This window comes from Anser brachyrhynchus, assembly GCF_964034855.1.
Source record: "Anser brachyrhynchus genome assembly, chromosome: 2".
NCBI lineage: Eukaryota > Metazoa > Chordata > Aves > Anseriformes > Anatidae > Anser > Anser brachyrhynchus.
Window position 1 is genome coordinate 67457390 of NC_137695.1, and position 24535 is coordinate 67481924.

Sequence of the window (24535 nt, forward strand, 5' to 3'; positions counted from 1 at the left end):
TCTTCTTTGAGTACGCTGCTGTTTGTGTGGAAGAAGTGCAGCCCTCACAGCGGTCTGCTCGCGGAGGGGCTAGAGAAGCTGCTTAGTCCTCCTGCTCCCCTTGCGAACTCGTATTCCCTGCCTGCAGCGCACCGTTTTCGGGGCCCCGCCTGACGTGAGGTGATTTCCTTTCCCCGCTTGTAACGCTAGCCAAGGGAGGAGGAGGCCGTTCGCGCGCATGCCTGCGCTCGCGACGTGCCTTATGTCCCCTGGCCGGTGCCGGCATCTGCCGAAAGACGGAAGGGAAGTGCTGGTGACTGTGGGTGCTGGTCACCGCGGTGGGCTGGGGGACACATGGTTGGGGCACGGTGTTCCCGTGCGAGGAAGGGCTGTTGGTGCCGCTGGTCGTATAATGGTCGCTAAAAGTCTGCTTCTTGTTCTTGGTGCTTTCCCTTAGGAGTGAGAAGGATGGACGAAACTGCTGGGGATTTGAAACAAGAGCTGCCAAACATGTGCGATAACGTTCAAATACATGTGGAAGTTCATCAGAATTCAGTCAGGTCTCTCTTGCCCTTTAGTCTCTGGCAACCTATAGTGAATTTTTAGTTCGAATCATAGTAGTGGAAAAAGCATGTGCACATAAAAACAGTAAAGGAACACTGAAATGGAATGAACTATGTTGGAAAGGATCTCTGGAAATTGTCTCTTTCCAGCTTACTACTGAAGGCAGGGCCAATTAGATCAGATTATACAGGGACTTGGTTAATCATATTTTGAGATTACACAGTCTCTCTTGACATCTGATCCAGTGTTTGACCCACTGCCCTCATGCTGGGAAGAACATTTTCTTATCTGATTGGAACTTTGCTTGCCACAGCTTGTGTCTGTTGCCTTTTGTCATTGTGCTGTGCACCTACAAGAGTCTTGCTTTGTGTTCTCTTTACACAACCATGAGTTTCCCCACAGCTGAGAGAGCTGGAGGTTGAACAAACCCATTTCTCCTAGCTTTTCTCTGTGTATGTGATCAAGTCTTACAGTTGTGTTGGTGGCCATCATTTGGACTTGCTCCAGTATATATATCTCTTTTACAAGTAGAGCCCAAAACTAGACACTGTATCTAGATGCGGTCTCACAGACAGCCAATGAGAAGGAAAGAATCTCTTCCCTTAATATTTAGTCTGTACTCTTGGTAGCACAACCTTTTAAAATAAGGTTGGCCTTCTTTGTGGCAGGTGTATACCACTGACTCACTACCAACTTGTTGCCCCCTAGTGCCTACACGTCTTTTTGTGCAAAGCTGCTTTTCATCTATTTGGCCTCTGTTCTGTACTGCTGTCTGGGTGATAGGTACGGAGGCAGAATTTCACATTTACTTTTGTTGAACTTCAAGAGGTTCATGCCAAACCATTACGTCAGCCTGCAGAAGTCTCTATCTGAATGGCAGCCTTGATCTCTTGCATATTGATAGTCCTTCCTGCTCTGGTGTCACTCATAAAGTTGTTTCAGCTGCATTCTATCCTGTTGTCCAGGGTGTTATCGAAGATGTGAAAACAGTGTTGGTCCTAATTCCCTCACCCCCTTCCTGCCTCACATACTTACTTGCAGCTTCACTTGGACTACTAATTGTTCTGAGCAGGACAGTCCAACCACCTTGTTATCCATTCATCCACTCCTTATCTTACTAATTTGGCTATCAGGATACTATGGGTGAGTATGTTGAAGGTCTTGTAAAGGTCAAGGTGTAAAATATCCACTATCATCAGGCTTGAAAAGACAAGATACTGCATTGAAGTTGCAAACTTAAGTTAACATCTTTCTAGAATCTTAAAAAGCTATGCCTTTTCCCTTAGTTTTACTGGAGTTCTTCATATAGCACCCAGAGGTATCAGTTGTCCTTAGGAGTGAAAGCATAACTGAGTTTCCAAGCTAACTAAGCTCAGTCTAGTAGCTTAGCTATGAGTTTCATTATTGTTCCTGATGATACACAGTCAGCATAACTGATTTCTGTTCTTGAAAGCTTTTAGTTTTGTCATTCCAGGTCCCTTGATATGACTGCAAGCAGATCAAGTACTCTTCCCTCGCCTGTGCCTTTAATGCAAAAGTATCAAACTCGTTGCTTGTGCAAACAAACTGAATTTGATAATTTGTTTCTGTTATAGTGGTGGGTGTTTGTTTGTTTGTTTTTAAATGGAGGCTGTTTTCTGTGTAGGCTTCGTTTATTAAATAAAGCATTCTGATATTAGTTGCCTTATAAATGTCAGTGCCATAAATAATGCTATTTCTTTCTTATTAGCACGGCAAAGAAAGAAGATATCAGGATGAGTGTCCTAAAACTGTTGAACAGACATAACATCGTGTTCGGTGATTACAAGTGGACAGAGTTTGATGATGGTTTCCTTAACAGCAATGTGCAGTCTGTGTCAGTTGTGGATACAGAGCTGCAACTAAAAGAAAGACAGGTATTTACAATCAAGAATGTACAGCCTTGTTAATAGGTATGTGAAATAGTAGGTAGACTTGTGATAGTCTAAACAAGGTCATATTCCATAAGCAAGGTCTGTAGGAAGAGTATCTTTTACTAGACCAACAGGTATAAATGGGAAAAAGTAGCTATGTTTTTGGGCTTACACCCCATAGCAGGAAGAAACAATAGGCTTCAAAGCTGAATGCCAGCTGAGTACTGTAACTTTATGTTCTAATTCACTTTGAAGTGAAAAATATCATAGAATCGTGGAATCATAGAATGGTTTGGGTCGGAAGCGGCCCTTAACGACCATCTGGTTCCAATCCTCCTGCCATGGGCAGGGACACCTTCTTCTAGACCAGGCTTCTCAAAGACCTATCCAGCCTGACCTTTAATACTTCCCAGGATGAAATATCCACAGCTTCTCTGGGCAACCTGTTTCAGTGCCTCACCACCCTCTGAGTAAAGAATTTCTTCTTAGTTTAAAGCTGTTACTCCTTGTCCTAACACTACACCCTCTGATAAAGAATCCCTCTCCAGCTTTCCTATAAGACACTCTTAGGTACTGGAAGGCCATTATAAGGTCTCCCTGGAGCCTTCTCTTCTCCAGGCTGAACAAACCCAACATCTTCAGCCTGTCTTCATAGCAGAGGTGCTCCAGCCCTCATCATCCTCACGGCCCTCTGGACTTTCTCGAACAAGTCCATGTACTTACGTTGAACACAGTATGAACGCAGCTGAACACAGTAATACGATTTATTAAAGGTCTTTTTATGTCTATTCTAGCCTATTGACTTGAGCAAAAGCAGTCTTTCCATTCACATTTTTCATCTGAATGAAGAAGGGCCAAGCTCTGAAAACCTGGAAGAAGATAATGAGGATATCGTTGCAGCTAACCACTGGGTGCTACCTGCAGGTACCCACCCATCTGATAATTCTGGAAGGTCCAGAGAAATTATAGTGAAAAAAAATCTTGGAAAGGCTAAAAGTGTTTATAGGGCTACCATTTAAAGGTATTATGTGTATCAACTGTAATAACTTTTTCCTTTGTGGGTGGAGCCAATATATAAGGCCTTTCTTTTTTATGGTTTTGACTGAGCTACAGGTGGTTCCACAAAATATCAATTCTGCAATATTTGTGGTTGGAAGTCACTGATCTTATGAAATAAATCCTGAAAACGTATAGTCAAAATCAGCATGCAAATCTTTAACCCTACAGGCAGCATTCCAAACTTTTATTTGAATACCTGCAAGAAACTCGTAACTTTAAATATTGGCTTTCCAGAGCCCACTACAGGCTTCCAGCCTCCAAGACAGCGATGCTCTTAAATTTTCAGACTTCAGTGTCTGTACAAAAGCCTTACCGGAAACACAACAAAACAGGCACAGGAATGGAAGTGACTTTGAACTCGATTCTTTGTAGGTGTCTGATTCTTTCATCTGTTGCTTTTCTTTTTTTTTTTTTTTCCCCTGTGAAAATTGATATTTAATGTAATTTTAGTGTGCTTTCTAGACACCTGTATCGAAAACCAGGTAGTCCGGGGAAAAAAACTGAGCTTTTAAATAAATAATACTATCCTGAATTTCTTTTGAGAACTTAATACAGCTGTTCATAGTTACATACTATCAACCTATTGCAATGAAAATCACAGCAAGTTTTTGTTTAGATATGTAGTCATCCTAATACTGTTGGTGCTATTGTCAGTGACTATATCATGTTTTCAGTAAACTTGCAGATTACTTTTCTCTGTCCCTAAAGAAAATAATTTTTCTAGAGAGAGAAATGTGAAGCTTACTTCACATGTACGAAGTATGCTTTTCCCCTAGATAGGAACTAACAAGCTGAAGAGATCTAGAGTCCTCAAAGTGTTTTCTGGAAAGAAGAATAAGGCCTTCCTCTGCAACAAAGCATGGCCTGCCTTTTAGTGCTGCCTAATGCTTGGGGAAGTTGCCTTCTGTATCTGGAAAGAGAAGTACAACTGTGAGCTTTAGTTCGAGGAGTGATTCTGTGACATTTCTTGCTCCTTTTATGTTGTGGATAGCCAAAGTATTCAGAACATTTCTCTTTGGGAAGAATTCTGTCTGGTACTTTGACATAATTCTCATATTATTGTGATTTATAATTCATCACGGTCTTCTTTGCTTTCTTCTGCTGTAAGGTAGAAGCTAACTGCTAGAAATGATTGATACTCCAAAATCACAACTTTAATTTTTTATACATTATTCAACTACACGCTTCTTTATTTTCTTCCTTTATATGCTCATGTAAAATAAATAGCTGAGCGTAACTTTGGGAGTAGAACCTTCTCCCAGCCCAACTTTTCGCAGCTCTTTACCTTTGGAAAATATAGCCAGCTACCTCTCCAGTTCAGGATGGAAAAAATATTTGAATAGACAAAATTAAATACTGACTTTTTTTCTTTCTTGTTAAGGTTTTATAGAAAACTGATAGAAGGTTGAAGAAGATTAATTTCTGCTCACAATTATTCAAGGAACTACAAGCTGTAAAACTACTCAATTTGTCTGTTAAAAAGTAGAGTTTGTTTTTTGAGAAAAATCATACATGTATTTTTTTCCATATACTTTCATTGTTCTCATAGCTCTGTTCTTGATCCTTAATTTTAGTTGAGAATAATTTGAAAATTGCTTTGCACTGCAATGATAGATTACAAGTTCTCGGATTCATTTACCTTAAACAGGTGTGTAATGTATTGCTTCCACAGCTGAATTCCATGGCCTTTGGGAAAGTCTTATATATGACACTGAAGTAAAATCACACGTAAGTTGAAAATTAATAACAATTAAAATCGCTTGAGGAGAAGTAAGAGTTGAAGTGTAGCCTGTTTGAAGTTGCTGCATCCTTTGGAAAAGTTATTTGGAAATAACAAACTTGAGAAAGAACTCTTATGTCTGCTTATTACAATTCTACTTTATGAAGGGTAGTATAGTGTTAGCCATTTTGTAAAGCTTTACATTGTTGTCAAAATTTCTATGTAATTTTTGGTACTTCCATGCTTTTCTGATGTATGCTTAACAAAGGAAGATGGAGCTGATGTTTTGAGACTAAACATCATATCTCAAGAGGTGTATGAGTAGGTATGACTGTGAAGTCTGCTTTGCAAAAAAAAATCTCAGTTTCCATGTTAAAAGCTTCAGTGAAGGCTATTCCACAAATTAGAATTAATTTCTTCAGATATGTTAGCTTATTTAAAACAAAACAAAACAGGTAAAATCAGAAGTTTAACCTCTGGAGGTGTTGTTTTGGTAGCTACTTACAAATTCTTAGAATAATTTCACTTTTGCTTTAGACATGTTCAGCAGCCTGCCTTGAAGAAAGTAATTGATGTTCTCTGCAATGGAGTAGAAATTCACTTAATTATAACACTGCACCTTTTTAAAAGGCTGATTAATCATATGCTTTCCTAGAAGGGGAGAAGAAAATGGGTGGAAAAATTAACTCCAAAGAGGCCTAGAAAAATGTCTGCTGCATTCTTTGAAATCAGTTCTGTTTTCTGAAGGTCCTAAGAGATCTGTTGTGTAATAGGTGTGAGTTTTTTAATGATAAGGAAATTTGGTGGCTTGCTATCACTAAAAGAGAACAGTGTTTCTCTCAGCTGTATTCTCAGTGCTTCCCTTCTACTGGCATTCTTGTTACCCTTGCAGTTAACTAATTGAGGAAACACAATCACAAAACGTCCAGCTTATTGTGTGATGGGCTGATTGCCACCTGGTATTGTCCCAGGAATTGGTTCAGTGTGACTTCAGCCAATGGTCATGCAACAAAACTGGTAGGTGCAGCTAGGTGGAGGAAAATGGGAGTTGGTCTGTGTGCTTCTGGCAGCAGCGAGACGATTGGTTTAGTGGTAATGTAAATCTGCAATGTTACTGTTCATACAAATGCGCATTGAATGATTTGACTAGAGTGAGTGCACTCCCGTTCGAGTGCTGGTAAGGGATCCAGAAGAAACAAAACTGTTCCATGGGGTCATTTTCTAGCTTGAAAATTCTGTGCTTTCATTAGAGGTTGTGATGATAACTCCAAGAGTTTGTAGAACTGTAACCTGAAATTAAATTGTGATGTGAGTAAAAGTCACAAGTGATTCAGTTGCTCTTATGACAGCATTTCATAAGTTGTTTATTATGCCTATTTAAAAGAAAAAAATGCTTCTATGTCAAGTTTTTGGCCACACGTAACTAATTTACTGGCTTGTTTATAACACCATAGATACAGTATTTTCACTTAAAGGTTTATAATCATAAACTCTGTAACAAAGCAAAACATTCTAGTACTTGTTCATTTGTAAGGTAAACATCAATTAACATATCAATGTTTGTCTGATTTATGGAACTGCTTTCCAAATCATCTGTGAAATGACAAGACTACATAGACTTATTGATGTAATAAATACCTGTGAGTAGAACACTGACTGTAAGTGTATGTTGGTAGAAAGGGAAGTGCTAGCTTTTAATGACTAAAACTGGAACTAGTTAACTTCTGTAAAAGTTGCTGTGATGAATGGTCACTTAAACTATGGAACTGGCTGGTTATGGCTGGACTTTGCAGACTCTGAAATGGTTCCTGTTAAGTTTTAAAATATTACGTTGACAGAGTGATGCTATTGGCAAATATGCTGAGTGAAGTTCAGGGTGTTTTTTGTTGTGTTGTTTTGTTTTGTTTTGTTTCTGCTCCTTAATTGCTCCATTCTGTGGTATGGGTTATTTCAGGAATACTATTTATTGTCTTATTTATGTTAAATGGAGCACAATACAGGTAATGATAATAGAAAATAAAATGATATCAGGTGTTAGAGGTAATAATCAGTATACATTCACACCTCAGGTTCATATTCATTTCATGGAAAGAGTTCTCTACTGGCTTACTCTAGATAATGAAGTAATTTTGTATTTAGAAATAAGCATTCAAGGAAGGTACATGCAACTTTGCTTTTTTGGAACCTACAAACCAATCTACACATTACTTACAGCAGCTGATACAAATGCTTCAGTAGAAAGTAACTAAATGTGACAGTAAATGCTTTATTTGATGGGTAGACTACAGCAGACTAAACAGATGTGTACTTGTAATAAAAGTTAAACAGAAACTGATTCTCTGACCCTCTGTGCTTGGGCAGCTCGTGAATTAAGCACACACTAGAAGTGGGAGAGTAGACAATGAAAATAATTTAACTTCCATAAAAGCATTTAATTTATTCATGTAAAAGGTCTAGACTCCATTTGTGCTCAGTAAATGCTATTCTTTTTCCCGAGGGCAGGGAGGAAATGAATTTCAAACCTTCGCAGAAGGAAACTGGGACTTGGTCTGAGAGACTTAAACCCAGTTATTTTTGTTGTTGTTGTTTTTGTTTTGTTTTTGTTTGAGTACATGATAGAGATGACTAGGAGACTGTCCATTTGTAATTGTATTTGCTGATACATCTCTAATTTGTGTCTTTTTTCTCCCCCCCAACCCCGGTCTTCAATTAGTTACTTGATTATGTGACAACAACATTACTGTTTTCTGACAGAAATGTTGACAGCAACCTGATATCATGGAACAGAGTTGTTCTGCTGCATGGTAAGAATTATCTGTCTTAAAACAAGTTGATTCATTGGCCATCTGTTTATACTTTCCTTCTGAAGAACTTGTATAGCGCTTCTTATGTTTAGCAAAATTATATACGTGTTCTTGTGTTATAGCAGCTGTGCTTTTGGAAGCATTATAATGCAGTACAAATTTAGATGAAAAGTAATATCATAATCAAATCAGTATTCACATTTACTAGGTTTTGCAGGAACTTTATTGTTGATGCATTATAAATTTTATAGTTCATGTTTTTAATTTTCATTTTTAAGTGATATTACTGCTTTTGTATAAAGTGTGAAAAATGTTGTAGCTACTGAGCACATTAGGAACCAGTTTAGTTACAGTTCTTCCGCAATATTAAAATTCATTAATGATGGCTTTCTTACGAATACTTTTGAGGAAACTGCAAAATTGATCCAAGTATTCTATTATTAACAGTGTATTCTGTTGTCCAGTGTAAAGGCAGCACCCTCACTTATTTCGTTAGCACTATTTCATTTAAGTTGTAGTGTTCAATCACTCCTATTTTACTGTGGAAGTTATACCATAAATGAGATGGACATCAACTGAATTCATTTTGTTGCAAATTGCAGCATGTTATTGATTAATTGCAATTTTGTCATCCAGAATGGTATTCAAAAAACTAAAGGTCATAGTGGAAATGTTTGTTATGAGTGTATTTGTTTATGAGTGTATTTGTTATGAATCCACTTGAGTTATAATATTTAATGCATCTAGTTCAATGAACTATTTAATGAACTTTGTTTGGAAAGCTATTTATTTTAGACTGTTGACAATATATCTATAATAGATATATTTAATTTTGGTAATGAGCTCTTTATTGTGATCACAATGAAGTTAATACTGGGAAATCTAAAACTCTTGTAGTGCAAAATACAACATTTATGATATAATGGTGGTACTGACTCTGAATGGAAGTACTGTCAGTTGGTTGCTGTCATCCATTTGTTTAGCATCCACAAATCAATCTCCATACATTCATGTTCTGTTTAAATATGTTTGTCTGTTTGGAGAAAATCTGTATGGCTCTTTTATAGGGCCTCAAGCTATATCCAAAAAGTTTGTCCTGTAGCATACTTCCTAAGATGCTCTGGGCTACCCCAGTGTGTAGATTCTGGTAAAGTGAACAGCTGTTCAAACTGGGCATAATCGATTTCTGTTTTTGCATGTTAGAAGGGTATGTTTTAGGAAGGTAAAAGTTTAAGCAAAGCACAAATTTTTTGAGAATGATAATAAGCATAAGCCTTGCTAGGGTGAAACACTTTTCTCTTGTAGAGTTTGATTATTTTAATTCTATGGTGTCTGTGTACAAGCTGTTATGCATATCATATATATAGCATATTATACATAATCATAATTTACAACATAAAAATTAAAAGCTGACAACAGAGCACAGCTCTAAAATTGTAGCGAGTAAGCAAACTTCTCAAAAGACCCTGATGTTCCCAATCCTGTCTGCTGTAATTCTACAATTAGTGTTGTAATGAAATACAGTAATTAAAAAGATGTTAGGTGTCATTAACTATCTGTTGCAGATTCTGTGTAACATATTGTATGAATTTGGTTTGAATTCAGGCCCTCCTGGAACTGGTAAAACCTCTCTCTGTAAAGCATTGGCTCAGAAGCTGACAATACGATTGTCGTACAGGTGATCTTTTTGGAATTTCTTCACTTTAATTTATTGTTTTTAAATGTTCTTTTTTAATAGCCCAAAGATGTTTAATACTTGATTTCAAGTAACTGGTGCCAAGCGCTAAGGTTTGTAGCTCTAGCCTGGCAGTAAAATTAATCTGATATAAAAAAGAGACTAGCTATGGTGTTATAAATCCTTTTAAAATGTCTAATTATTTGAGCCAAGTTACAAAAACCAAATTCAAGTGGCAGTATTGTCATTTCTTTGTGCTCGTATTGTACATTTGTGAAGAATAAAGGATCACAGGTTATTATGCCTGCTATTTGAATCTTCATGATTAATAAAACTTGTTTTTAGTAGGTAGTGATTTTGGTGCCAGTTTGTTTCATACTTGAATTGTCTGAATGCCACAGTCAGCAGAGGTCAGTCTATATATCAGACAAGTAGAGGAGTTAATCGTAAACTTCTTTGCAATGAATAGCTAAATAAAAAAGCTTCACATGGTAAATAAGCTTCATGCTTTTATACATGTTCTTACTTGCTATACTAAACAAACTCTTACAAGAATGATGCCATTAACATGGAAACAGTTTCCTAAACTATGTGGAAATAGCAACCAAAACTGTTCTAATGAAGGAATCCTGATAGCAATTTAATGTGAAAAATTATAGTGCGACATGTTTCTGGAAGTTATAATTAAAAACAAAACGGGTGTTATGTTTTTAGAACTAAGTAATTTAAAGTACTAAAATTCATAAAATTCCAGGCTTGAAATGGAGAGAGTGAGACTTATGGGAGTTACTGATATCACTGACTTTTATTTACAATGCAACAGAATTGATGCTTCTTTTTCCCTTCCTAATTTAGGTATAAGTATGGACAGTTAATCGAGATAAACAGCCATAGCCTTTTCTCTAAATGGTTTTCTGAGGTAGGTATTGATGTAGCTTATTAAGTAGACTCTGTTTTATTATAAACTACACTGTAATCTGTTGAGTTTGGTTCATAAAATAAGTTTTTGCACCAGAAGTTATTCAGGATACTTAATGTGTTCGAAAACACTTAAATAGAAGCTATGGTAGTGTCTTACTTAAAAGAACAATAATAAAAAGCCTACAGAGTTTTCCATTCTTAAATTTGGAAAGACTTGGAAAGTGATATGGTATGGGATGAGTTAAACATACGTATATGGTCTCTTTCTAGAGTGGCAAGCTTGTAACCAAGATGTTCCAGAAGATTCAAGAGTTAATTGATGACAAAGATGCTCTTGTATTTGTACTGATCGATGAGGTATGATTCTAATAGTATTGATGTACATTAAAACTTAGCAGAAAGTAAATTATGGGTAGGAAAGTGTGATAATACTCAAAGTGTAATAAAATCATATTTAGGCTTTTTTTCTTTTTAATAAGTTACGTAATTTTGCGCAGAGGAGTAAATTTTAATCTCAACTGGCAGATTTGAGAGATTTGGGAAGGACACAATGTGATTTAACAGACAAATTCCAGTTGAAAATTAAGCAAAATCTTTTTGGTGCCATTTACCTTGCTGCTGTGTCTTTATAATTTGAATATTGTTTTAAGCTTCTAAATAGCCTGGATTTGTATTAACAGTGCTCTTACTAGAATTGTAAAGTTCTAAAAAGAATTAATTTGATTTCAGTTAATTGTCTCATTTCTCTGCACGGTCTTGTACACATAAGCAAGTTAATACATAAGTACTTTATTAGCTTTCTTATATTGGAGTTCCTGTGGGGAAGCTTGTTTTAAATTTGATTTATTTGTTTTGCTCTTTTTATTTCCCAGAAATTAAATTACTGAAAACAGTAATTTTTCATTTACTTAATTTACTGAAGACAGACCTTGCTGTCTGAACAGGGATTTCACTTATTACATTTTGCTTCCTTGACATTCTTTTCTCTCTCTCCCTAAATTCGTACTTAACAAAAGATTTTGAAGGCGAAATTTCAGATACTATTCTCAAGAACCTGGAGATGTATTGTATTATTTGCCATAATTCCAGATATGCAATATTTTGCGTGGGTGGTTTTTTTGTTTGTTTTGGATTTGTAGGTGGAAAGCCTCACAGCAGCTCGCAGTGCCTTCAAGGCAGGCACGGAGCCTTCAGATGCTATTCGTGTGGTGAATGCTGTACTGACACAAATAGATCAGATTAAAAGGTAAATTTACGTTACTACAACAGCGAAAGGTAACTGGCAACTTCATGATTTCTGCTAAATCTTAATTCCCAGTTAGAATACTAATCCTAATTGGTTAATGAACTATTATTCATTAATGGTGCTAATTATGAAAAGTAATTAGAGTAATCCACTAAAATATTTTGCATGTGAATAGGTGAACAAATGTGGATTTGATAATCTACAGATAATATAATCCCATTAAGGCTGGGGAGAGATATAGCACAGATGGTCATAGTAACTGCTTCGGAGGGATAAGAATAAGATCAATGAGGAATGCATTCATCAGTAACAGCTCCTAGATGTTAGTCTCAAGCAGATGTGTACAACATTTGGCTTAGAATCAATCACTAATGGTACTTGGTCCACTTCACGTGCTGGATTTAGTGCAGCATATCTCTTGTTTTTTTCTTGCCACTTCCCTCACTTCTTGGGCATATTTGGCTCTGTTTGGAGAAAGAAAGGTGCCCTGGTATTTTTGGCCCTGTCTTGCTGCTAATTAAAAGCAAGTGGCTTATTCAGCCATACAGTTCACAGGCTTCATCTAAATATAGCTGTGATTAAAAGTTTTGTTTCAGTATTTGTTAGAGTGAGTTGGTACCTCAGTTGAAGCTCATTCTAACATCATACACAGTAGAATGTATCACATTAGCAGTTAAACTAAATACTTTCTACTGAATTGAAATTGAGAACATAGATAAAAGATTCAAATTTACAAGCCTTTGTTTTGTAAACCTATTCATGGCAGAAACTATACTGGTAGACTCTCTTCATAATAAATAGTTCTATCACTAATAGTTATATCACTTCTAAAATAAGGTTAAAAACTATGGATGCTTGAGAAATAGCTGAAAGAAAGAGACAATGCATTGAAATAGATTGGTGATAACTGACTTGAGAGCATTGTATCATTTAATGTAATTGCTAGGTGACAAAAGTGATGTGACTGCTTGTTGCATGAGATGGCTTGAGTTGTAAGAAGAATGGCATCAATTTGCCAGTGCCAAGAGGAGATAATTCTTGAGCATGTGACCTAAAAATCTGCTTTTATCTTGAAGGTATCCCAATGTAGTTATCCTGACTACTTCAAATATTACGGAGAAAATTGACATGGCCTTTGTAGACAGGGCTGACATAAAGCAATATATTGGCCCTCCATCCACTGCAGCAATATTCAGAATATATCTTTCTTGCTTGGAAGAGCTGATGAAGGTAATATTTTGAAAGCAGAACTGTAAAACATTATATTTTAATAAAGTTAATATTTTCATCAACCTTCCTAAATAACAAAACCACAAAAAAATGATTCCTTCTCTGTATTTCCACTCTTACTGTAGAATTTAATTATGAATGTATTTTTAAGGCTTCATACAACAGTGTGTAACTTTTTTTTTCTAGTGTCAAATAATATACCCTAGACAGCAGCTCTTGACGCTCAGAGAGTTAGAGATGATTGGCTTCGTAGAAAATAATGTGTCAAGGTTAAGCCTTGTACTAAAAGAAATCTCAAGGTAATATTTTTTGAAATTCTACTTGATATATATATAAAAGAGTTGTGGAATTATGTCTCAAAATAATTTAATTAGATAATAGCTGGATTTCTGAAATGTCTCAGTTGTGGTTTTTTTTGTTTGTTTATTTTTTAATATTGTTGGGGTTAGTAAAAAAAAAAAAAAAAAACTTCCAGCAGAAAGTAAGTGGAAGCAATCAGGATTGGCAAACATTTTTTGGCCTCAAACCTGGCTTGACTTAGTGCTGCTTCTGGTTTCTGCTCTGCCCTTTAAAGTTCTTTAAATTGCTGCCTGAATTAATGAGATGCCTGAGGTTTCGGTGGATATTGTGAATTGTAATGCAGTTTATTGGAAATAGCCTTGGCCTTATTTCCTGCCAAGAAAGTGTCTCTGAATACCTTGCAAGGTAATACCTTGCTACTAGGTAGTAAGATTTAAGTGGCCAGAAAAAAAAGGGAATGAAGTGTAAGTGGAGAGTGTTACAGTTATCTGAGTATGCTAGTAAAGCAAATGTTTTCTCTACAGCATAGCAATTCTTGAAACAATAAAACTATATTCACAATATCAAGCAATATTTTTTTCCAAAGTGCTGGTCTCTATGAACAAAGTAAAATAACATTCAAGTCAAAAAAGTGTTTTATTGTTGTTGTTCTTCCCCTTTCCATTCCTGAAGTATGTGTAATTTCTACTTAAATTGGGTTCTACATACACAGAGGGATGCTAGGAGGAGACTGAGACATATATCAAGTAGGTGAAGTAGAATGTGTATGTAAATGATGGGAATCAATGGACTGCATTAGCAGTGAGGTCCAGCCTTCAAAATAAATTTATCAAGTCCTTCCAAGTGTGTATGGAAGGTTATATCTATACTATACGCTTTCAGTGTAGACGTTCCCCCCCAAATTCATGAGATACATCACAGTGATGGGAAAAGCATGATGTAAGCTTTAGGCAGGCAAATAACGGATATTTCTCTATCCTTGTTTGCTTCTTTGTACCATGTGGCCTCCCACACATTTGTCTGTTCACGTCCAGCTTCTGCTAAAAAAGCCGCAATTGAGCTCCTTAATACTAGGTATTTTGATTTGAGTTTATTTAGGGGAACTTATGGGGCAAACACGAATAAAGGAAATTTCATCTTTTAAGAGTAGATAGGTAGCATTTAAGCAGTGCTTGTGTCTGTTTTATTATAGAAGAAGTGAAGGTCTTAGTGGCCGGGTCCTGAGAAAGCTTCCTTTCCTAGCACATGCACTTTATATTCAAGTAAGTCTATTCTACTCTGTATATCTTGTTTTGGGTTTGATTTGGAGACAGGTGGGAAGACATTTGGACACTAGCCTGAAGTAAAAGATTGGTCCTAAAACATTTTGCTAATCTAAAGGACACTCTTTCTACCAAGTTCTAGAATGAAACCCCCAGCCCATAATTTAAAAGGAGATCAAAGAAGACTGATTTCAGAACTAATATGTTGTGATAGAACACTAATATTTCTTCTCTGAGGCTTTGTTGCTGAAATAAAACCCTGTCACTTCATAAATAATGCATATTTGTTCGAACATTTGAAGTAAATCCACAGTAATATTGATTGACTCAGGACTTTGCATAGCTTGACTTTGACTGTAGAATGCTAGCTGGTTTAAAATAAAACTTCAGTTTTTTATTTTTTAGAATTTTGAGCATTTTGTAACATGGAAGTCAAATAGTTCCCTTTCAAATACTGTGCATTGTATGTAAATTTTTATGCATGCCTATTGCTGTGGTGGGTCTAACAGAATGTTTTTTTTTTCTGTTTTGTTGTTCTCCAGTCCCCCAGTGTTACAATGAAAACATTTCTTCAGGCTCTTTCACTTGTAGTAGACAAGCAATTCGAAGAAAGAAGGAAACTTGCAGACTCTGTGTGATAGTTTAGTGTTTTATACTCTTCTGCATTATTACCTATGAAAAGTACATACTTCTTGCAAAGAAACTGTGCAGTTGTTATGCATATGTAAAACAGATCGTCAACACTTTAAAAAAGCTGGAATGCCTAATCTAGTTTTTTCAAAACATTCATTAATAAACAATTTTTACAGCACACTTTGCAAAAGCTTTATTTCAAATGCAGTGAGACAATTGGAAACTGACTTTCAGGAAGAGTTTTTACATTACTTGCAGTTATTAAAAGTGAGCAGACTTCCGTTCCTCATTTCTTAACTTTCTGTGCATGCATTGGTTCTTTTATTTCCAGTTTCTTTCAAATTTTAAAAGCAATAGAAATTCAGTCTTTGATGTGTGCACTAATGCACTGATAATTACTACTGAAATAATAATGAAACTAGAAAAGACCTGAAGTGCTCACTTGATAGCCCAGCCCTTTTATACTGGCATGTTTTTACCCTGACACTTAATATATCAAGTTTTTTTTTAATTTTTATTATTTACACCAGCTTCAAAAGTTTAAGCTCAAGAGATCATTTAACTGGATTTTTACAATACTGCTTTTCTGTGTTGCTGCAAATAGACCATCACTTGCTGAAAGGCAACTAAAATGTGCAACAAAGTTTCTTCAAAATGAATGAAGGTTCTTTTTTGTTTGCTTGGTTTGTTTTTTTTTTAATGTAGATATGACATCAAAGTTACAAATTGTCTGTGGGGTGGTAAATATTTTGTAGTGGAAAAAAAGAAAAACAAAAAACATGTATCCAGTCTCTAAAGGGCCAGAGACAACTTTTATGTAGTAATTACATATCCTATATAATACCGATTACAAAACTGACAATTCTTCATTTTCTTTTACAAGCATTTCATCTTCAGTCAGTTGAAAGAATGAAATGGAAGGGAGTTTCCAGATTAGCAGTTGAATTTTCCTTAAACGAAGATAAAATAGTGAGCTTTAAGTAGATGCTATGCAGTTAATGCACACCTCCTAACCATTAGTATTAGAAATATTCTAATGATGCTATGTTTCCCTACTTCTTTTATATCTTTTAAAGTCAATGTTACAGTATGCTTTCATGAGATGAAAGATTTGGTCATGAGCTGTTTTCACTGCCTCAAGATCCATATGTTCTTCTGACTTGGTATCAGTTTAGTGGTGATATTGGTGGTAGGGGGAAGGCTGGACCAGATGATCTTGGAGGTCTTTCCCAATCTTAATGATTATGATTCTATGATCTTACATATATAGATTGCTTCTAATTCTTAAAGACACTACATGGCAAGTATGAATCCTTAAGTTTTAGCAGTCATCTAAATGCTGACTGAAACTCTCAAAAGTCAAAATGAGCAAGAGATGGCTGCAGTGAAAATATCCTCTTTAAAATGGTAATTTTAATGTATTGTAACAACTTACATCTTTAGACTTAGCCTTAGAGAAAGGGATATTGTGGTGATGCAGTGAAAACTTAACAACCAAAGTTATTAAGCAGGTATTCTTTATTAAGAGTGCTGGGGGTGGGAGAGGGGAATCGTTATGCCTAACACACACACCAGGTTACTGGCAGTGTGCTTATATTAGTAGGACAAACTTCCCATAAGTCTCTTGCATATTCATCAGGTCTCTGAAGGATCATTAACATAGATTCTCACCCCTATTCGCATGCATACTGGAGTCCTTGGATGGTCCTCCAGCATACTCTGGGGGTTTTTTGTTGAAGGCCAGAAGTCTTCCTCGCTGCTAATCTTCTGACCTTTCCTGTCTTTGACAGACTTCAGCAGTCAAGCCAGTTCTTGCTGGTTCCATTATCTATGCATATAGTCTTTTACTCCCTTATCTTTGGGGTCATCCTGTCCTTGTGGTTAACATACAATTACAGTAGCTAAGACCTACAGAATCAACATCCTTTATCTTGTTCCCTGTCTCAATGGGATAGAGAATGTTTCAAAAAATGCCTACAGAAGCACTGTAATTACAGAATTTTGATAAAAATAAGTTGTTTCAGAACTTGATTCAAAGTTGAAAAAGTTTACCCAACATGGCAGAAGTTACTTGGTATGGAAGTTTAAGCATCTCATTCACAGGGAGGTAGGTCTTGAAAAACCTAAGATCTATGTCGCTCTAAGTTTATGTGATGAAAACAAGGTTGCCTATGACTTCCACTATGCGTGCCTTTAAGGTGTGGTGAGGGAGGGCTGGGGAACTGTCAAAAGTGCACCAACAGCGTCCAGTGCCATTTGTTTTTGCTCCAGTGCTCTACTAAGAATTGCCTTTTTGTGAACACCAGGGGCAAGTGATGTTCCATGCAAAGCTAATGCGTCCCAGTACCTTCTGCTCTGCTCACAGAGCCTACATATGTCTTGTGTTGCACTTAAATGACCCAGTCCTGTTTTCAGTGCTGTTGAGTGCCTGGCCACAGACCTGCAAAGAAATGTGCTCAGAGGAGCTGATTGCCTTAAGCAGAGCATGGTGGAGCTTAGGAGCATACTCGGAGGCCCCTAGTGTACATTCAAAAGCACTCCTAGGCAACTGGAGAGCACAGCAAGTTAGGTGGACATCCCAGTATGCCTCAGATGGCTCTTACAATACCTCTTAGGCACACTGAGAGGCACTTGGAAGGCCATGGAGCAGACGTTCAGAGGACATGGCAAAAATCACTGCAGAACACACTGATGTTGGAGGGGAGACAGTACAAGGCAGAACTCCCTGGTAAACCTCATCTGGTTTAACTGTTACCATAAAAGCTGGTTGAAGAAATTCTTTAAGACTCAATTTGGAGTTTTAGAAAGCAGACATTCTTTCATTCCAGCACCGGGCACACAGGGGATCATGCCACTTAGTGTGCGCGCTGAGCTGCTCAACTAGAAGGGTTATATGTAATCAGAATATATATATATGCATTCGGTTTCCAAGAAATAATTAACAATCATACCGTTCCCCAGACCTCAAAATGTGTAAATGTCCCTGATGCATGCACAATTGTTTCTACTGGTGGTCTTTTGGGGTCTTCTGGTGTTCATTGGTAGTCTTCTTCACTATGTTTGCTGCTTGAACCCAGTCCTTGCCCATGTTCAGGTTATTTGGTTCTTTCTTATCTCATTGTTTCATTTTAGGTATGCATGCTGAGCTTAGTCATTCAAGTCATTAGTCATCCAAGGATACCATGAGTTCCTCACCTGATCTTCTTCCTCAACATCCTCAAAGCGAGTCATCTTGTCCTAACTTTAGAGACTTGTATCTCATTTTCTTCCAGATAAAGCTGACTAATTATTAAGTAAGGTAACATCAGGGATACAAAGGTTTTTAAACTTCCTTCTACCTAACTAAACACACTAAAGGTTTGACCTATCTGCTCACAAAGCAATTCAAATTTGGCTCCACTGATCTATCGGAGGAAACCATGTATCTTTTGTTCCTTGTCATGACAGCTCATCTCACGTTTAGAATCAGAGCCTATCCTGAGTTGAAAGGGACTCACATGGGTCATTAAGGCCAAATCCCAACTCCACACGGGGCAAACAATAGGCACAAAAAGAGACCGAAGAGCAGTGTGGCAAATGCTTGTTGCACACTTTTGTATCCCATTGTCCCTGAGCCCAACTGAGACACCAGTGCTGGGAAAGCTACGGCATTTAAGGCTAAGCGAATGCAGACAACTTACGGCAACTGGGAGGGCTAATGTGTCTGAGGGCATGCTGCTCTGTCTCTGGTTTGTCTTTTGCCCTGGCATCACAGCGCAAGGCCAAGCGAGCCTGCCAGAGGGCTGCCACTGGCATGGGCTCAGCCAGACGCTCTGTGCAAGAATGGCTGAGCCAGTGCCGTGGAAGAGCAGTAGCCATTGTCCAGCCATAGCTAGCACTCCCTGACAGAAATAGTCAAGCAACTCTAGGCTCCTAAAGCGAGGCACTGAGGCTCTTCGGTGCTAGGACCTGTACAGCACATGTGTGCCTACCTGCCTGTTCAAGAGGATGCTGGGGAAGGGAAGAAAAAGGTGTGTCGCTCCTCTCACCTGTACAGCAGTGCTCTGCCCTCTGCAAGGCACCAGGGATAAGCTGCAGGGTGCAACTTGCCTGCCACTGGACTCTGCATACAGCTGTGCATTCAAGAGCGCAAAAGACTCCGAGGAATGTTGCTACACCATGCCCCACTGGAACAGCAGGTCTTTGCAACACTGCCTGAGCACCCGACTTGGTGCCACTGGGAACCCTACTGGTACACTGGTGCTGGACAAGCTGCTTCGTGGCACAGTAGACAAGCTCCAGCATGAGACAGGGAACAAGGGAAAGCATGTTGATCTTGTAGGTTTTAGCTCACACAGGGAGTATGTTGTATATCAACCACAAGGACAGGACTGAGGCAGGGAGCATGAGGACAGGACAACCCTAAAATAAGGGAAGAAAAGAGTTCATACACACAGATAATAGAACCAGCAAGAGCTGGCTTGGACTGCTGAAGTCTGTAAAAGAAAGGAAGGGTCAGAAGTTTAGCAGCGAGGAAGACTTCTGGCCTTCATCAGAAGACCACCAGAGTACCCCAGACAACCACCTAAGGACTCTAGTATGCATGTAAATTGGGGGTGGGAATCTATGTTAATGATCCCTCAGAGACTTGATGAATATGCAAGAGACTTATGGGGAAGTGAGATGAATATGTATATATCCCATTAATATAAGCACCCTTGCAGTAACCCTTGGTGTGTGTGTTAGGTGAAGCGATCCCCCACACACCTGGCGCTGTAATAAATAGCTGCCTAATAACTTCAGTTATTGAGTTTTCACTGTGTCAGCACTTGAACGTAGCCAGGAACGCTGCACGTTATGAGCTCAGCTGCTACTCCTGCACAGCCCCAAGTTTCTGTGTGTCTGTGTCTCTCTTTGTCTCTGGCCTTGTGTCCCCAGCTAGCCTGAAATCAAGAAGGTAAGTCCTGCTGTGCTCAGACAGCTCAGCAGAATCAGGTGCATGAAAAGATTGGTCATTTTAGCTCACCTAGCTTATCTCTCAATAAGCGTGTGCGTTACAGAGGACCAGCAGTAGGGTAGGCTGATCCCACAATTCCATATATTTCCATTTTGATGATAGTGTTTTTTCATATGCATATTACCTTTAATGAGCAAAGGCTTACTACGGGTCAGTCTAGAATCTTCCTTCAGCTGTTTTCCTCGTGCTTGCTTAATCTCTTTTGCGTTTGCTAGCTCAAGACTACCAGGATGCTTGTTTTCTTCAGCTCAGGAAGGCAGAAGATGCTAGTGTGCATCCAAAGGTACTCTTGGACAACCAGGGAGCACAGCAAGTCAGGAAAACAACCTGCTGCACTTCAGATGGCTCTCACCTCCAGAACACACTAAAAGGCACTCAGAGGGCCATGGTGCAAGGCAGAAGTTACTCATGGATCACTTAGGTATCTTAGAGTCTTTAGAACTTCAAAAATAAACACAGTGATAGCAAACAGGCAGATTTCAGACTAGAAACTTGGCTTCTGTCAAGTACTTATATTGTTTGTTCTACTAGTACAAATATAAGGCTTACAGCCTTTTTTGGTTTTGTTTTTCTGAAAAGCAGATTTTATTTTCACAGCAATATGTACAAACAGTATTTCTCAAAATACACAGTTTTGAAAACAAGAGACTACATACCTGTCATAGATCAGTTCGCTGTGGTTTACTAACAGTTATAATATTGTTTCCAGCAAGCAGCGATACTGCATCACAGACTTCCTATGAATTGGACTGTTTGGTATAATTGTGCAGAATAGTATAACACATGAAAAAGAAATGCACAATTTACTATTGCTGTCACCCAAACGCTTTTGAAGTATACATAACCTTCCTGAAGTATTTTAAGTAGAAAAAAATGTTATTAAAAGCAAGTATGGCAAACCACGAACCTCAGGGAAATACTTCAAAATAGCTAACAACATTCTAATTTGAGGGGTTTTTAATACATCTTTTTTAATACATCTTTTTATTACAAGAAAAATGAGGTTGGAGGAGGGAAGCAGTTACCTCTGCGTGGACCACATGGCGAACGTTCTCCTCCGGGGCAGTGCTAGCCAGCAACTGTTGTCAACAGACCTCCCTCTATGGACAACATTGTTTCTGGGAGTGCAGACTGGAGTTTTGAGTGGAGCGCCTGTTCTTGGTCTCTCAGAATCCAGGAACCGACAGGTAGCATTCTCCTTACTGGCCCCATTAAGCAGCATCTCTACAAGACAGAGATTTCCCTTGCAGTACGACAGTCAAGGATACAGGGAGTGCCGATACTACCCTTGCTCGACTTTGCTACTTGCCACTCATCTTCCTCCCAGTGCAAGCTCTAGCCTGTTTAGTGTTCCCTTCTTTCTGGAGACAGGAACACAGATGCACAGCAAAACTGGTAACCATCTTGCAAAACACCCTGTTTTGCATTCAAACAGCATTTTCAAGTTGCAGCAACAATTTCGAGGCCCTGAACTTCCCCTGGGTTAGGAATGGTGCAATGTGCGCGAGACATACTCTTGCCGGGCTCGGGCTGAATGTGCATTAACCCAGCCCCTCAGCCAACCCCTAAATAAACCCCAAAGGCAACAAGTAACCCAACACCAATCTGAAACCCATGCCCTGACTAAAACTGTAAGCCAAAACTTATCGCAACCCCAAACCTGACCATGCAATAAACCCCAGAGGCAACGTTGTTCCCCCGACCCCAGAGGCAATGCTTGTCCGTCTGACCCAGAACCCGACCCCGCAATAAACCCCAGAGGCAACTCTTTTGACCCCCACCCCCCCACACACCCCGAGGCTATGCTTTTCACCCCTCCCAAGTCAATGCTTTTCACTTAACCCCAGAAGCAAGGCTTGTCTGTCTGACCCTGAACCTGATCCCTCAAAAAAGCCCAGAGGCAACGCTTTTCACCCAAACCCTCAATAAAAGCCAAGAGGCAACACCCGACCCCTCAATAAACCCCAGAGGCAACGCTTTTGACACCCCGCCCCCCGAGACTATGCTTTTCACCCCCCCAAGGCAATGCTTTTCACTCAACCCCAGAGGCAACACTTTTGACCCCCCCCCCGAGGCAACGTGTTTTACCACGCCCCCCGAGGCAACGCTTTTGACACCCCTGCCCCCCGAGGGGCAACGCTTTTGACCCCCCCCCCCCCCCCCGCACGCAGCGCTTTTCAACCCCACCCCCTCCGTAAAACCCAGAAGCAACGCTGTTCACTCCCCCCCCCAAGCATGAGGAATAGCTTCCAACACCCCCCCCCCCCCGGGGGCAACGCTTTTGACCCCTCCCTAACCAGAGGCAATGTTTTCCCCACCACCACCACCGAGGAAATGCTTTTCGACACCCCCCCATAAACCCCAGAAGCAACGCTGTTCACCCTACCAAGATGCAATGCTTTTGACCCTCCTTCCCGGGAGCAACGGTTTTGACCACTCCCACACCGAGGCAACGCTTTTGGACACCCCGCCCCCCTCAAGAATCAATGCTGTTCACCTGACCCCAGTGACTTGCAGAAAACAGACTCCACAACCAGTAGGATTGGTGACTCTTCCTTGTCACTGTTGGTTGACCTCTTGTCTTTGCACAGACACAGTTGTTCCTTGGCTCCTCTCCACCTCCAGGACCAGTTTCTGCCAGTTTCGTAAGATAGGCTCACACTCTTATCAAGAGACTAACCTTGGTAAGGGGCCCAAGGCTTCTTTAATTAATCTGCACAATAGCTAGCAAAGACACTACGTATGATACACTAGTATAATACTGTCAGCGCTCTAACTCTACTTGATAAGATTCTCCTAACACCCTCTCTCCCTGGAGGCAACGTTTGCCTGCCCGACAGTGGCCACCAAAAAAGCCACCCCAAAGACACCCTAATTAAAAAGCAAGTTCATCAGGGACCTTTCCTGTGTCTCTTTCTTTAGAGCTCTGCAAGCTCTAGCCTATTTATTGTTCCCTTCTTTCCAGAGCCACAAGCACAGATGCACAGCAAAACAGGTGACCCTGTTGCTAAACGCCCTGTTTTACATTCCAACAGCGTTTTCAAATTGCAGCCACAATTTCAGAGCCCTGACGTTCCCTTGGGTTAGGAAGTGTGAAGCAAGCATGAGCTGAGCTCAGGCTAAATGTGCATGAACCCCACCCCTAACCCCATTTTGAAGCAAGGTCATCAGGGAGCTTTCCTGTGTCTCTCTCTTTACTGCCCAATTATGCTTGGGTACTTCCACCTGCTTCCTCAGGCAGAAGTGAAGACTAATTTGGGGGATTTCTACAAGAAAAATGTGTCCTAGCTTTCCTGTTTTCTACAAGAAAAATGAGGTTGGAGGAGGGAAGCAGTTACCTCTGCGTGGACCACATGGCCAACGTTCTCCTCCGTGCCGGTGCTAGCCAGCAGCTGTTGTCAACAGACCTCCCTCTATGGACAACATTGTCCCTGGGAGTGCAGACTGGAGTTTTGAGTGGAGCGACTGTTCTTGGTCTCTCAGAATCCAGGAACCAACAGGTAGCATTCTCCTTACTGGCCCCATTAAGCAGCATCTCTACAAGACAGAGATTTCCCTTGTGGTATGACAGTCAAGGATACAGGGAGTGCCGATACTACCATTGCTCGACTTTGCTACTTTGCTACTTGCTACTCATCTTCCTCCCAGTGCAAACTCTAGCCTGTTTAGTGTTCCCTTCTTTCTGGAGACAGGAACACAGATGCACAGCAAAACAGGTGACCATCCTGCAAACACCCTGTTTTGCATTCAAACAGCATTTCTAAATTGCAGTAACAATTTTGAGGCCCTGAACTTCCCCCTGCATTAGGAAGTGTGAAGGAAGCATGAACTGAGCTCAGGCTAAATGTGCATTAACCCCACCCCCCTAACCCCTCCCCCAACCCCACAACCCCTGGGGTTAGGGGAGGAGTTGAGTGGGGGAGGAGATGGAAGGGGGGAGGAGTTGGGTAGGAGTTTGAAGGCAGGCAGAGGAGTTGGGGAGGAGGGAGGAATTGGGAGAGGAGTTGGGAGTGTGGGGGGCTTTGGGGGGAGAAGGAGTTGGGGGGAGGAGTAGGGGGAGGATTAGGGATGGGGTAGGAGCTGGGGGAGGAGTTGGGAGGCAGGGGGAGTTGGAATTGTTGGGGTAGGACTTTAAAGTGAGGGGGGCCGAGTTGGGGGTGCAGTTTGGGGAGGAGTTGGGAGGCCAGTGGGAGGAGGCATTGAGAGATGGGGAGGCGTTGAGGCAGGAATTGGGGGAGGCGTTGGGGGAGGCGT

General features: G+C 39.7%; 2 protein-coding genes across 9 annotated transcripts; one reads left to right on the top strand and one right to left on the bottom strand.

Annotated features, from left to right (window-relative positions):
- The first annotated feature begins 18 nt into the window (after nucleotides 1–18).
- TRIP13 (thyroid hormone receptor interactor 13) lies at nucleotides 19–15957 on the top strand. 5 transcript variants are annotated; one of them, XM_080578608.1, is made up of 15 exons: nucleotides 20–159; nucleotides 437–539; nucleotides 1509–1686; nucleotides 2273–2438; nucleotides 3230–3359; nucleotides 5167–5222; nucleotides 7928–8018; nucleotides 9624–9696; nucleotides 10549–10612; nucleotides 10885–10971; nucleotides 11754–11860; nucleotides 12937–13090; nucleotides 13277–13389; nucleotides 14583–14652; nucleotides 15195–15957. In XM_080578608.1, exons 2-15 carry the CDS (start codon nucleotides 512–514, stop codon nucleotides 15288–15290), a joined length of 1413 nt encoding a protein of 470 aa, XP_080434734.1. In that variant the 5' UTR covers nucleotides 20–159; nucleotides 437–511; the 3' UTR covers nucleotides 15291–15957. The 5 variants fall into 5 exon arrangements, with proteins under 5 accessions (XP_080434738.1, XP_080434734.1, XP_080434735.1 ...); XM_080578609.1 differs by lacking the exon at nucleotides 1509–1686; XM_080578610.1 differs by lacking the exon at nucleotides 1509–1686 and having other exon boundaries at nucleotides 437–491.
- On the bottom strand, nucleotides 15192–24316 carry LOC308189027 (uncharacterized protein). 4 transcript variants are annotated; one of them, XM_080578619.1, is made up of 4 exons: nucleotides 23620–24316; nucleotides 22779–22915; nucleotides 21307–21505; nucleotides 15192–16235 (listed from the first exon to the last, which is right to left on the bottom strand). In XM_080578619.1, exons 1-4 carry the CDS (start codon nucleotides 23814–23816, stop codon nucleotides 16133–16135), a joined length of 636 nt encoding a protein of 211 aa, XP_080434745.1. In that variant the 5' UTR covers nucleotides 23817–24316; the 3' UTR covers nucleotides 15192–16132. The 4 variants fall into 4 exon arrangements, 1 of the variants encoding a protein (XP_080434745.1); XR_013945951.1 differs by lacking the exon at nucleotides 15192–16235 and having other exon boundaries at nucleotides 16245–21505; nucleotides 22784–22915; XR_013945950.1 differs by lacking the exons at nucleotides 15192–16235; nucleotides 22779–22915 and having other exon boundaries at nucleotides 16245–21505.
- Between the last annotated feature and the right edge of the window lie 219 nt (nucleotides 24317–24535).